Source organism: Haemorhous mexicanus, chromosome 8, assembly GCF_027477595.1.
Source record: "Haemorhous mexicanus isolate bHaeMex1 chromosome 8, bHaeMex1.pri, whole genome shotgun sequence".
In the NCBI taxonomy this organism is placed as follows: domain Eukaryota; kingdom Metazoa; phylum Chordata; class Aves; order Passeriformes; family Fringillidae; genus Haemorhous; species Haemorhous mexicanus.
Genome location: NC_082348.1, coordinates 29,858,529 through 29,873,729, shown reverse-complemented (window position 1 = coordinate 29,873,729; position 15,201 = coordinate 29,858,529). Strand labels below are relative to the sequence as shown.

Below are 15,201 nucleotides of genomic sequence, written 5' to 3'. Positions count from 1 at the left end.
GGATGGATGGATGGATGGAGGGATGGATGGAGGGATGGATGGATGGATGGATGGATGGATGGATGGAGGGATGGATGGATGAATAGATGGATGGATGGACGGACGGATGGACAGTGGGTGAGTGCAGGGCTGCAGGCACCACTCGAAGGTCATTTGTCACAGCAGGGGATGGCTGCAAGAATAGAGGTGAGATCTGACAGTTCCTGGCTCCAGGGGCTTCCCTGGGCTTCAGGAAGGCTCAGAGCAGCCTCAGGATACCCCCAGGATGGCTCTCATGCCATCTGATTTCCCTCTTGCTGTCTGGAGTTGGTTGGAACAAGCTGTGTGTAAATTTTTACGAGTCTCGGGTGCAGAGTGCTGAGCTGGCAGTGGTGTGGCACAGCCTGAGCAGGTTGTGCTCCTGCTGGCTTGGGCTGGCATTGCCACCATGAGCAGAAAGGGACTGCCAGCTTTGGGTTGCTGCTTAAAGTCACTTTAATGGCTGAGGATTGTTTTATCATTTTTAACACCCCTAAAATGAAACACACCTCAAAAAAAATTAAAAAAATTAGCAAATCCTGGATCCATTAACCAGGGGTGAGCAGCACCTGCAGGGGTGGGTGAGTTGGGGTGGACAGCCACATCCCTGGGCTTTACATTCCTGTTTAGGATAGGCCTGCCCCAAGTGATGCTATGGCTGTTGCTAAGCAACAAGTGATGCCTGCTGTAGCCAATATTGCCCTCTTAAAGGTGTGTTTGCAAGGAGCCATCTGCTGCCTGCATGACATCAGTTTGCAGGTGCATGGATTTGTATTAGTTAGTGGCAGTAAACTTTGGCAATGCTTCAGAGTGGTGTTTAAATGGAATACAGTGTGCCATGAAGATCTTGTGCAGCAAAAAAGCATTAAGCCCTCCCCTTTGTTTAATTGGAACTTAAAGCTGGGATATCTTACTCACCAAGATAAATTAACAGTAAATCAGGTTGCAGAATAAATGAACAAAATAAATTGGGTTAGTTGGAAGGTTTTAGAAGGAGGAGCATTTGTGAGCTGCTGGCATTACAAACAGTTACAAAATCTTGAGCTGGAAGGGAAGGCTCACACAGAAATCTGTGACTGTCCCAGTGCTGCTTTGATTTCCAGTCTTTATCAGGAAAAGACTGGACCTGCTCTAACCATGAATTAGCACCCACATCAAGAAAGGCTTTTGGCTGCTCGTCTCCTTCTGGTTTTGTGGCTAGTTGCCAGAGATTTGCAGAGGATAGGGCTCCTTTCATGGGCCATCCCAAAGTCCCTTTTTCATCTTCTTGTGCTTCTTTTCCTTCTCTTGCTTTGCTCCACCAGCCAGCACCTCACTTGGCCTCCTGTGCCTGCAGAAGATGCTCTGCTCCCCAGGGATGTACCCCTGGCCCTGCCTGTGGATGCAGGGTCTCTCCTCACCCCACGGCCTGGGTGGTGACTTTGGACATGCACAGAGCCACTTGCAAGGCAGGGCTGAGGTGCTGCTGGCTCTCAGGATGCCCAGGAGGGGCTGGCCTGATGGTCTCACCGAGCCACAGAACTTCCCTGTGCTCCTTCACTCACCCAGGGCTCCTCTGCAGGGCACAGGAAACTCTCATCTGAGGGCAGCAGTGAGAAGGGGAACTGTGGCAAAGTATTTTAACTGTATTACTTTCAGGTGGTTGCCACATCTTTTCTAATTAAAATAAAATCATCTTAGGACTCCTGAAATGAATATTTGGTATAATGGATTCAGAAAGTGATGAAAATGTTTTCATTAAATAGTGAGAGAGGGAGAGAGACCCTGCGAGGCACAGCATTTTATCTCAACTCTCTAATAACATTAATAAACTCTTTAATCTCTGTCACGTTTATGGCTTAATGGCAATCCTTAAAGACATGACAGACAAGTTAGAGCTGCCAGGTTCCTTTAACCTATAAGCATTCATATCCTTCTCAGGGTTTTGATTAAGTGGAAAATTCCTCTGCAAGGGGCTTTTTTCTCCTTGTAAACCTGCGCTCTGCAGTCGTGCCAGTGGCAGGGGAAGCTCAGCTGGGGCCTGGCCGTGCTGTGGCATGGGGCTGTCACCTCCCTCACTGCCAGGGGAGCACCAGGGGTGCTTAGTGGTGTGACCAGCCCTGGCTGTTCCCCTGCTCCCACCTGGTACTGTTCCCCTGCTGCTGGCCCCTCCTGTCACCCAGGGGACTTTGGCTCTGCTCTCCGTGACAGCTGTGCTCAGAGTGCTTGGTGGCCAGCTGTGTGCTGAGCTCCCTGCTCCCTCTGGGCTGCAGGGCCCTGAGAATCCCTGCCCCTGTGCCCCTGCTCACACACAGGGGCTGGGGCACTCTGCTTTCAGACAAGTCATGCTTGCTGGGGAGCAGTGTTTGGGGGCAAGGTCAACACCCCAGCTGTGGGTGCTGAGAGCTGCCAAGCCCAGGCTTCCCTCTGCCCCAGCGTGCCATGGGATCTGTGTGGTCCAAAGCAGCAGATATCCAGGGGGAAAACAGTCTGGATCATGTAATTATGGAGCTGCACAACAAGACAGGCACAGCTGGGGGCTGACTCCAGCCTTGGGATTTTCTTTTTTATTTTTCTCAGCAATCTGGCAGTTTCTAACCATCAAGTTCCTGACTGGAAAAGCTAATTGATATTCCTTTAACGTAAGGTTTTTGCATTTATTCTCCTTTATTTGTTTTGTTTTGTTAATGTTACATGAAAGTGCAGCCTTTTTTCCCTCTGCTGCTGGGGCTTGGACCCAGAACATCCATTTTGGCAGCTGCCCCCCCTCTGGAGGGATGCTCCAGTGGTGGGGTGAGTGCAGAAGGGGGTCATCAGTGGCAGCTTGGTCCCTCCTGGGGACCCTGCACCCTTGGGAGGGCTGTGACAGCTGCATCCCTTCTCCAACCCAAGGACCTCCAGGTGGGACAGGTGTTATTTCATCTACATTTGGTTCACTGTTATCTGCTGCACACACAAGTAGCAGCTCGGTGAATTCACTCTTGCAAATAAGCTGGAGCCTCTTTGGTTGTTTCTCAGTCACGTGCCAGCAATGAAATGAAGAATCTCCCCTCTTTTATTTGCATCAATTTGATGCTGTCAAAAGAAAGAGACAATACTCATGTAGCATAAGGAGAATTTTTAAATAGAAGCATTACATTTTAAACCCCTAATAAAGATAAAAGCAAAATAAACACTGGAATTTGAATTTAGAGAATGAGAGAAAAAAGATTCAGGAAGAGCTGGGCTGGTGGAGTAATGAAGGTAGTGGCTGGTAACAATTTTTAATAGCACATTAATGCTGAATTACTTTGGAATTTCTGCAGGAGTCGGGATGACATCCACATAAACACCAAATGAATTCCAAATGGTTGGTATTATCATAAAGAGCACCAAATGAATTAATAATGATGGAACACTTAAACTAAAACGTTATCTTCCCTAATCTGTTTTCTCTTTTACGCACTGCGCAATTCATTTTTAGCCAACTATGACCCTTTCTTTCATTTGTCTTTTCATTTAAAAACATATATATTTATTTCTGCATGGATGTTCTGCTCCTGCACTGCTTGAAGTGGGACTTGGGCTAGTCCATCTTCACAGCAGTTTTGCGTCGGCCTCAGAAAATTTAAGCAATGGATGGGAAGACATCTGGACATGAGATGGGAAAATGACTATGACTAATAAGAACAATAATAATAACCATTCCCTCTTGATGGTCCCACATGTGCACAGACCTCAGGGCACCCTTAACAGCGTTTAATAAGCTAAATGGCTCACTTTACAGCAAGGCAGTATGTCTCCCCCTCCCATGGAGGAGCCCAGCAGGAGAGGAAGCTGAGCCCGCAGCCTGTGTGCCTGAGATCAGTGAGCAGGAGTCTGGGGCTGGTTTGGGTGTCCCAGGGAGGAGCTGAGCCCCAGCACTGCTGCCACACACGTGTGGCACTTTGGGGTCCCCCATGGGGCTCCCTGGCACAGCCTGGGCAGGGGCAGCAGCCCAGCAGGGCTGGCCCAGCCGGGCGGGGTGTGCCCGCTGACATATTAGCAGTCAAATGACATTTAGAGAGCACAAGTCTCACTCTCTCCTGCAGGCCAAGTAAATATCATTAGTAATGATATTAAATCTCAAATTGTGCTGCTGCACTATGGCAACCACTCAGCAATTTGCTATTGCAGCTTGTTCCTAACAATTACTTTCATCATAGACTTTATTTCTTGGAAAACTATTACTGACCATAATCTTCTACATGGCATGCTATGAAAAGAAATAATAATAATAATAAATTAATTAAAGGAAAAAAGTCAACCCAGCTTCCAGAGTGAGGGTGCAATGCTGCCACGAGGCTGGCATGGCAGGTTTTGGTTTTTTTAGGAAGCTGGCAGTGCTGGGAGCTTGGCAGGGCACAGCTCTTCTGCCCCGTTATTCTTTGTGGCTTTGGTGCAGGAAGTGGTGCAGGGAAGTCGGGTGGCTCTTCTCTACAGTATCCATCAAACAAATACAATTTCATTTTTCTATACCAAGTTAAGTTTTTGTATGTGCACGTGTATTTATTAGATCTATGAGCATGTAGGCATATCCCTGTGTGTCTATAGGGTACGTGCATGAACACACACACATAGATGCATACATATTTCTCCATCTATGTACTGATGCATCCATTTGTACATTTATACATCCCAGGCTGTCCATACCAGTGTGTGCTCACACAGAGCAGCTCCTGGCTGCTCCTTCCTGCAGCAGTGCTGGCTGGGCTGTGCCCCTGGCAGCCCGCCGGCCCCACACACGTGCCGAGCTCCTGTGACAGAAGCAATATATAATTATGTTACAAATTAACTTGCAAATGCTGGCGGTGATGTACTCCACTGGAAAAAAAAAAAAAAATAAAATCATCGGTTTCGTCTTCTCTGGTGTCTTGTAGCTGGTCCCTCCAGCACGCTCTGCATCTGTCAGGATCCACGCCCTGGGAGCACTAATCACTTTTATTAACCATTAAACAAGAGTATCCTTTTTATTGGAGAATGTCAAACACGCGGGAAGCACTACCCACAGCCGCTAATTCAGGTCACATTAGCCGGCTGTGCCTCACCTCTGCGCTCATCCCCGCCCGCCGCAAGCAGCGCTGCCGTCGGGGCCGCTCCCCGCTTTGCATTTCCACCCGCATCCTTCCCCCAGTAACTGCACTCCTTCTCCCAGTGACCCCATGAACACCAAGCCCCTTTTAAAGCTTCTCTCGGGCAGGTTTATGAGGCGTTACTGCATTTTCTTATCATCCTCCGCCTCCCGGTGGTTTCTCCTTCGGGCGGGGCGTGCGAGGCGGCGGCGCCGCGGTCCCCGCAGAGCGGGTGGCGCTGGCCGGGTCCCCTCCGTGTCCGGGGGACCGCGGTGACACCCCCAGCGCTGGACCACGGCTCCCAGAGCCCGGGGAAAATCAAACCAGGAGAAGGACTGACCCCACGGCTCCTCCCTGGGTGTGGGAACGACCCCCGTTCTGTTGGCGGTGCCACCTCGTTAGCATCGCAGAGCGGGCTCCTCACATGCTTTTTTTCCATTCTGCAGCTTGGCTGCTGCTGTGTGAGACTGCGGAATATTTTACTGCCTTGTGGCTCGCATTCAATACGGCAAATAAAAAGAAAAAAAAAAAAAAGAGGAAAAGTTGACAAAAATCCTGCCTTTTTTTTTTTTCTTCTTCTTGCGTGTATCTCTGTTTTTAACAGCCCTCCTGCTGTGACAAAACTGTTAATTAAACTGAAACTAATATAAATTAAGGTCACCTAATATGACAAGTATTTGAAAGCAAAGCATCAGCTGAAGGGCTGGCAGGGCAGGAGCTGCTGTGGCTGTTCCTTGTGCCCCTTCTGCTTGCAGGTGCCATTGTTGGCACTGTCAGGGTGCAGCATTCCAGATGCTGTGTGTGTGTGTGGGGCAAAAAAATGAGATTTTTGGCTTCCATATCTGACGGAGCATAGTGTAGGAGGCTCCATCAGCCCGGATGTGGCCTGTCGAAATACAGCTAAAATATTTGTATTATTCATATTATTAATTATAACAGTTTTAAATTACTCTAAAAACTTAATGTGTGATGACCCAGTGTTTCTCCGTCTCCCTTCAAGTTCAACTGAGGTTGTTGATCATTCTGGAAAAGCCCCACCAGCTGTGCTAGACACCCTCAGCTTGCCTTACAAACCTGTGGGGGCTGCAGCTGCCTCACCAGCAGAGCTGCAGCCTGGCCATGCACCCATAAATTAAAGAGAGGGCCAGGCTGGCCGAGGCACAGCGCTGGCTTTGATGTGCAGTAATGAACCTCGCTTTTAATTCGGGGCTGTAACTTCCGTGCCGACGCAAAACCGGGAGCCGGGAAAAGCCGCATGCATAATGAGGGTGAAAGCGAGGATGCGGCGTGCCATGTGTCTGATGTCGGATGAGAGGCAAGATAGCCTTTAATCATTTTGTTTTCAAAGGAGCTTTAGAGAGCTCTTTGAAGATGAGGCTTTTTTTGAGGGCTGCTTCAGGAGAACGGGGGGGGGGGGGGGGGGACCTGCCCGCTGGGTTAACCTGTGTGCGGGACACACCTGGGCAGCCCTGCCTCCAGCACAGCTGGCACAGGGAATCTCTGCAAAACCACAGCTGCTCGTGCTGGTGACACCCTGATGGAGCAGGAACACATGTATTCAGAGCAGTTGGAATAGGGTGTCCGGCATCCCTTCGTTAATTATAATATTTTTGTAATGGTAATGTTCTGTAAATCGTGTCTTATTCTCTTTGGATGAAAGGGACTGATAATGAACATCTGACTGGACTTTTAAGGAGAAGCACCGTGGTGGTGAGGTGTCCTGTGATGCAGCATTTGGGGTGGTGAAAGGTTAGGCCTGTGTCACACATGCCTCCACAACACAGGCAGTCAGGCTGGTAGCTGCAGGTGAGCTCCTTACGGGCTGGGATCCAGCCCAGCATCCCAAGGCTGGTGTTGGACCCATCTGACCACCCCAGGCTGGGGAGGGTGAGGGGCTCTGCCAATAGCATGCCTGGCTTTATTTTGAGGACTGAGGTCAGGATGCTCTTGTGATAAATGCATCACATACAAAATAAGAACACGTTTTCTTGCTCCAGGAATGTTACAGGCTGTTCCTTAGGGAATGGGTGTGCCAACAGTCCTATTTTTACCACTTAATTCTACCTTTTATACCTTTCAGCGTGGTTTGTGGTAAAACAACAGCCAGGAAGTATCTGCAGGCTGTTGGGCCATGTGTGTTGCCCCACAGCCATCACATTGAGTGTGATATTTTCAGTGCTTTTTGCACATTTGGTCATTTAGTGTGGTTTTTAAAGCAGGTGAATGCTGGTAGTTGAGGTTATTTGCAGTTGCCATTGTGCCACGCAAAGAAAGCCTGTGAAACAACCCCAAAGAGATGAATTACTGCCCTCCCCAAGGGCTGAGTCTGTCTCCATGGGCATCACAAGGCATCTCGCTCAGTGCTCAGTGCTGCTGAAGTGTGCACTGAGACGAGGACAAACACATTTTCACCCCCCTGTGTGACTCCAGGTAGAGGAGCTGGGCTCTGCCTCATCCTCACAGCCATGGCTTTGCCCATGTGCCCAGCCCACCTCCCTGCATCTTCTGTCAAACTGCATAGACATTGCCACGGCTCGAGTTCTGGCCAGCATGGGGATCTAACAAACACACATTTTCCAAACCCTTCAGAAAAGGAAAAGTCCACATCTCCAAATTTGCTGGGTTTTCTAGTTCCTGCAAATGTCTTTGGTGGAAATCTCTGTTCCTGTACACACAACCCCAAGGCACTGTTACTGTCAGACTGTGTGCCCATGCCAGCGTGTTGAAGGTTAAGTTTGAAAGACCAAAAGAGGTGGGACCTGCCCCGTGTGTTAAAATAAAAATCCCTTTCTCCTCTCTGCCCTCCTGCCTCAGCAGGTATTTAAACACTGGCCTTGCTGGGGAGGTGTGAGCCTTTGTGACAGGCCCTGCAGCTGGGGAGGCAGCTAATGACACCTGGCAAATGCTGTTTGGGGATTAAATGTGCCACTGCTCCGTGAAAGGCAGGCTCATAACGTTGGGAAGTTTGGAGACAGTGTGTCAGACTCCTGTTTTCACTCCTAAGCAATGCTGGGCTATTTTTGTCCAGGCCAAACTTTGCCTTTTTTAATTAGGTTTATTGCTGTAGCTCCACGGCAGTGTGTATGGGCTAATGTTGGATTTTTGTATTTAATGGAAGCTACCAACATAAACAATGCAGGGAGCCCATAGTCCCAGTGGGGGGACTGACACTGACAATTGGAATTGGCTCAGAATAGGTGGTTTTGATGCTTGTTAGACTCCAACTCTTTGCTCAGGAAGCACAAAGTACAAAGGGGGGGTGTCTGAAGGGTAGGGCTACGTTTGCCTCTTTCAGCCTAGTCCTCAACCTGCTGCTGAAGGAGCTCCTGCAGAGGAGGGACATTGTAATGCCACTTGGGCATGAGTTTCAGAGCCTGCAAAGTCTCCCCAGAGGGGGTCTTGTGCCATCAGACCTGTGCAGTGCAGCGCTGCTGTGCCTGCCCTGCACTCCTTGCCAGAGCACCCCGGCTGAGCTGAGCGTGGGACACAAAACCTGCAAGGGCTGGCACAGAGAGGAGCATCCTGCAGTGGGTGTGAGCCTGGAAACGCCCCTGTGGTGCAGCCAGCCAGGGTCACATCTGCTCTCAGCCTCTGCTGTGCACTCCTGCCCCACTCTAGCACTCTTCCAATCTGAAAGCAAGGATCCGATATTGGAGAGCTGGGGTGAGGGCTCGGGAGCAGGGGGTTGCTGGACAGCCCCCTCTCCTTCTGCCTTGGCCCAGCCTACAGTTCCAGGGAGCAGAAGGTCTCTGTGGGGCCAGCACCCCAGAGAGCTGCCCTGTGTCATCATCTGCCCCTCTGCCTGTGCAAGCACCACTCCCACTCCCATCAATCAGCACAGACCAGGTGTCTGGAAGCATCTCTTGCCAATCACCTTTTATTACCTTTAAAAAGCCAAGAAACCCAGAACAAGACAGAAACTGAGACCGTGTGAACATCATGCAATGGATTCACTTTAAAGCAGGCTGGGGTAGGGAGGGGAAGACCAAAGTTGTGTTAGAGCAGCAGTACCACTGCACCCGTGTCTGAGGGCCAGGCCAGGTGGGCTGTCACTGGTGGGCTTGGTGGTGACTGCTGTGAGTGACCAGGTGGATGCTGAAGCAGGAAATGGAAACACACTCATGAGACATCATCCCAGGTAACCCCAGGTCTGACTCTGACGTGGTGATGACAGTGAGAAATACTCCTAACTCTTGTCTTGGGCACGTCCTGCCTGGGCAAAGTCTCTTTGGAGAGGAGCAGCACAGTGACTGCTGTTACAGGGCTCTCTAGTTCAGCTCTGCCCCTCAGTGGCACTGAGCCTGGGCACTCAGTGCAGAGGGTTATCCAGCAGCAGTGATGTTACCCCACTCTGCTGTCCTCAAAATTCACAGCACAAACTAGAGCAGAATTACCTTCTGGAAAGGATGTGCTTTGGAGAGTTTCAGCTATCACAGAAATAACTTTGCATCTTGTCCATCATGTGGATGTGACAAAACACATGCCCTTATTTTCCTGAGGTATAGCCAACATTCGGGTTCATTACATTTAATGGAGTGGGGTCACCCATAAAGTTATTCATAAGGTATTTTCTGAGTGTTTTTCACCTTCTCTTTGAAAAAATAAATTATATCAGCATGTTCACGAGGTGCAAATGGGACTGGCATTTCAGCTGTTATTATGTTATTAACTTTTTTAACCTAATAATTTTCAATCAAGAGTGAGAAGCAATTTTCACTCACTCCAGTGACCAGAGTTGGAGATTCTGCCAAGTGTTCTTGTAGGGTTCACCTTGACAGCCACCTAATTCCATCCCAAATGGAAATGTTACCCCCGACACTCTCCTTGCGGTTACCGAGAATTTCCATTTCCCCTTCGGTTAGGATTTAATTTAGAAGGCAAAGACTTCCTAAGCTATGGGAGAGTAAAGATAGATGGCATGGGAGAAGAAGGCTGATGAAATGTAGTTGACTCCGGATCTGAAATATTTTATCCCTCCTCAATGTAGGTTAAATTATTCTTCACCTTTCCCACATCCATAATTGTCGCTGATCTTGGACCAACTCAAAACCCTACTACTGAGTTCAGTAGACTCAAAATTGCCACTAGAACTGGAAAAAGAAAGAAAAAGAGACTTGTTAGTGTCCATACACAATATCCCAAGACTATACACAGCTATGAGATACAGCAAATTTAAGAAAGGCAATTTTTTTCTCATCACTGAGTATTTATTATATATAACAAATACATGAAAAAGAAAAAACTATATTGTGTGATATAAATAGTTTATTTACATTACAGAAAAACATCAAGACAATGTATACTATTTCAAATATATCCATACATAATCAAATATAGCTGTAGTACATGTTCTCATTGGTGTAGATTACCACAAATGCAAGGCAACATGTGTAGATCTTGTCTTAATCTTTTGTCTAGAATACTGTATTTTGTAGTCCAAGCTCTCTGCAGTTAGTTTTGCCATTGTGGAAACATGCGCTCTTTAAATTAACCTTGTCGATGCTCTTGTTGTGTTGTCTGAACTGTAGTGCCCTGTGTTTTGCTTCTGTCTGTGGATTCTGTTGCTCCTGGGACATTTCCTGGAAAAGAGAGTTGTGAGAATACACGGCTCTTAGCAACACATCTGCTCCAGAGGTGGCAGGGATGTGAGGGCAAGAGGGGCATCCTGCAGCCCTCAGTGTGCTTCCTCCTCAGTGAAATGAAACCAGCTGGCTAATGGCAATGGCACCACAAAAAAAAAAAAAAAAAAAAAAGAAAAAAGCCACCACAACCCCCCCAAAAAAATACTGTGAACAAAATGATGGCAAGGGAGATGTTTGGATTCCTGAACCCTGGACAGTCCTGCTGCGTTGCAATGATCCCAAGCACACCGCGTTGTTCAGCTTTAAATAATGGGTTTATTTTGAGCGAGGTGTAGGTGGAAGATCCAGGATGGCCCCATGCTCACCTGGCCAGTGTCCCAGTCTGTGAAGTGCTTACACAGTGGCTAAAGGGGCTGCCTTTGCAAGGCCCTAAGTGCCTGCAGCCCCCCTTAGTCTCCATGGCAGTGCTCCATCAGCAAACAGCCACTTCACCTACAGGTGCCTGCACCGTGCCACGGCTGCTTGGCTTGCTCTGGAAAGCCCCAGATCTGATGTTCCTTTGGACAGCTGCAGGGGCAAACCCCTCGTGTCTCAGGAGCTCCAGTGTTCCTCAGCAAGGGCACCTTTCAGCCTTTCACCTGCAGCAGCACCTGCTGTGGGGATGCTGCCATTTCTCCCTAATGGAAAGCTAATGGTGTGTTTCTGCTTTCCTCTCATGGGAAGGCACCCTCAGGCAGAAAGCATGGAGAAGTTTAATCCCAGGTGTAGGCCACAGGATGTTATAATCAGCTGGAAGCCTAAAAACTGTGGGCAGCTGTACAACAGAGACTGAAACACTCTCTTGGAGTGCCATGAGAAGGGGTCCCACAATACTCCAGATGACACTGGCATGGAAAAAAGATTCCCTTTGTATGGGGAATGACTTGTTCTTCTGTTACAGGAGGGCTTTCAGCAGCATTAGGTAAAACCCTGTGGCTTATGCACTGGGGAGAGCCCACCTCAGTGCAGTGAGAGCTTAAAGCACTTGCCTGCAGCTCTGTGTCAGGTAACTAAGAGCAGAACAGAGTGAAATAAAATAACAAAGGTAATTTTCCCCCCCTGTTGAATGGGAGTGATGTTATAGTTTTGTGATGTCAACTGAAGGGCTAAACAGGAGCATAAGAACTTAGGAAACATTTTAAAAGATGCTGGAATACAATTATGTAAGTGTCTAGCAAAATATGGGTCAGACTGTCCTGACTCGCCTCACTTTTAAGCCACCAGGACCACCCCCTCATGAGAAGCTGTGTGGCTGTGGGCTATATTTTGCCTGGTTCCTTCCTGGGAAGCAGTGAAGTAGGCTGCTGTCATTATCCAGGAAAAGCCAGTCTGCCTCTCCTGGGCTCTCGGGGGTCACGGCAGAGCTTTCATTACGGAGCCGAGGCAGCCTTCAGCCGGTCTGTGATCTCATGACAAACTCATTATCCAGCTGTGAGTTCCCTGGAAAGGCCACCAGCCTTTGGGAGGGAGGCAGGGAGCTGCTGTTGGCAGGCACAGGCTGGTTCCCTGAGCATCACGGGCGCACCGAGAGCCCCCGGCCGCTGTCCCCGCACGGCCCCTCCTGCCCTCTGCTGCTCTGCAAGGCACGGTCAGGGACAGCCCCATGGGCTGAGACAGCCCCAACAACACCCAGGGCTCCTCTCCGAGCCCCCAGCATCTGCATTTACAGCCCTGCTTTGCCCCAGCACTCAGCCACGGGAAGCAGGGTTAGGGAGCCAGGGCACAGTGGGCACTACCAGACTGATTTTCTATGAGATGTGGAGGAGCCAGGTGGCTGGGGGATGATGAGGATGGTCAGCAATCCCAGGGGATGCAGCTGTGCATGGTGGATACCAACTGCTCCTGCTATCCAGGAGATGAACATCTCATAGGCACTCTCCCCAGCCAATGCTGACAGTATCTACGTGGCTGCTTCAAGCTCGAGAGAAATCAATTCAAATGTAGAGATTACTCCGATTAATGATGAAAAAGCATCTTTGAACCAAAAACGCCTGTGTTCCAATTGTACATTACCCATGGCTGGGAGCCTGGGAAGGCCCCAGGCTGCTTACACACAATGCTACAGCATTTACAGGTGAGTTGTGTCTGAAGTGCAGCAGGGGTTCATAAGGGGAGCATTGGCGTTTAACCAGCTTTTGAGACTTAATCATCTGCTAAAACTGACTGATAGGTTTTCCTTGGTTCTTAACTCTTTAATCAAAAGTCCTTTGTAGTGCTCTGTGTGGGGGGTGCATTCATTTAGGAGCACAGCAGTTACATCGATGTAAACCGAGTACTGGAGCACAGGCTGCCCTCCCTCCCTCCCTCCACTGAAGCTTTGCTCCCGAGCTCCAGTTACTCACAATGTGATTCATAGCAGGTAAAACACGTTATGCATTCATTTTTAATCAAGTTATTTCTTCACATAAATAAGCTGCTGTGACTAAACATTAGGGAAGCACTAAAAATGCAAAGCTGCAAAGAAAACTGCTGAGAATCATTACGACACTAGGCCATACCTGCATTATTTGCCATCCTCCTTCACTTTAATCACTGCTTCTGGTTTTGCTTTATCTCTAAGCTAAAAGTCCGTGGGCAGACTATGCCTCACTGTGCCTCTTGGCCTCTGGTTCCCCACTCTTCCACCTCAGAAGCTTATTCCCATTGCTGGCACTAGTGATGAATAGCCAAGCACCAACTTAAACCCCAGTCATCATCACTTCTGTTGGTTATATTTTCAGCTGAGTCCATCCTCTGACTCTGTTGATTGTGTGGCTGCAGAAATGGTAATGGGGGCAACTTGGGGGGCCAAGTGCCCAGGAGGCAGAGGAAGGGGCAAACCTCATCCCTCAGCAGCCTGTTAATTCAGATTAAAGTGTCTGTGCAACAACAGCCCTAAAAGTCGCCAGGATTTGCTGAGAGCTTTCCAGCAATGGGGGACACCCCCAGAGATTTGCACCACTGTCCAGGTAAAATTTTAAGAGCAACAGTAGTAATTATAGCTGGAAGATTACAGTGGTAGTTTCGTGAGGCTCACATGGATGCAGTGCACCAAACTTGATTAATTAATTAGCTGACGTTGCACTGAGATAAGCAGCAAAGAATTTGGCTGCAATGCCCTCTGAGTGAAGTCTCCCTTCCTTCTCCCAGGAGCCTGGCAAGGTGGTTTCAGTACTTTCAAGAATTCAGGGTTTCAGTGCTTTCAAGAATTCTGGAGCTCAAACCAGTACAGTCAGGTTCTCCAAAGCAGAGAACTTCAAGAACTCAATTGCTCATGCACATGCTGCCACAACTCTCTCTTGCCATGTGGATTTCTCTTAGGCCACTTAAGAGCACACTTCTGCAAATGTACCTCAAATCATTATGCTGGGATGGAGGATGCTCTGCAGTAATTACATGCATTACAGAAAAAAGTCAAAAGATCATGAATTGACTTGGTTACAAAGTGTGGGGGGAAAGGCACTGTCTCTGTATGAAAACAGCGTGACAGGTAATTTGCATTACAGTACCCGATCACTCAGAGCTCCCTGTCCTCATTCTTCACTATGAAGTACTTTGCTCACTGCATCAAGGTGACAAAACCAGACTCACTTGACAAAACAATACACATTTATTCCATTATCAGTTCCTACACCACTTTCTTTCTCTCACTACACGCTGTATTTTTGGTTGTTTGAACTACCTCTGTGAACACCACCTCCTCTAATTTATTCCCTCATTTGGTAGTTGCCATTCAGGTGATGAACTCTGGCTAAAAAAGGTTTTGTTTTGTGCCTTTAGGCCAGAGAAGGATTTATGAATTTTTTTTTTTTTTTTGGTCTTTTCCAGGAACAAATGCTCTACACTTGTCTTCCAGCCAGGTAGTGCAACACAGGGACTGAAATAGAGATTTTATTATATATGGAGGTATGATACCTGAATTCTTTTTTAATTTTAAAAAGAAAATAATTTTTAAAAGAGGGATTTATCAGTGCTGCTAGCTGAATTAATTTAACCTTGTGATTTCTAAGAGAAGCCTGTAGGTGTTTGACCTTCAGAACTTACCCCAAGCCCTCCCAGAGACAGTAACACAGTCAAGTGGGGAGTAGAGCAGCACATGGAGGGGAAGGATTGCATTTACCCCTCTCATTCTGAACTACCCTGGGGCTTTTTCTATTCACACAACCCTCTGCTCCTCACTAAAGGGAAAAACCCTGAGTACATCATAAATGGAAGACCCTAAAACATGAGCAGTGCCTTTGAACATGCACTCAAGCCTAATGAAATCATTTAATCAGCAGGGTTGCAAACAGGCTTCAAAGTCTGTGTGCTTTGCCTGATTAGGACTAAGGGAATGGGCCCTTAAGGAAACCAGATGGAGATATGATTAGTTTTATTAAGTGTTGATCCAGCTGCTGTATTTATATTTCCCCTATTTATATGAACAATATTTGTCCAAGCATCTGAATACAAAATAGAGAACTTCACTTGCTCTAGGCACCGTTGCTACCTAAGTTTGATTAAGATGGAAGTGA

The 15,201-nt window shown here is 48.0% G+C and overlaps 1 protein-coding gene across 2 annotated transcripts in view; it reads right to left on the bottom strand.

The window, feature by feature from the left end:
- Positions 1–8,934: 8,934 nt before the first annotated feature.
- The window catches only part of TMEFF2 (transmembrane protein with EGF like and two follistatin like domains 2), a 132,128-nt gene continuing 125,861 nt past the window's right edge, over positions 8,935–15,201 (bottom strand). For both annotated transcript variants that reach the window (XM_059853410.1, XM_059853409.1), the window contains 2 exons: positions 10,580–10,666; positions 8,935–10,177 (listed from right to left, as the gene is read on the bottom strand). In XM_059853410.1, coding sequence (XP_059709393.1) covers positions 10,081–10,177; positions 10,580–10,666 — 184 coding nt within the window. In that variant the 3' untranslated portion in view covers positions 8,935–10,080. The remainder of the gene's footprint in view (positions 10,178–10,579; positions 10,667–15,201) is intronic.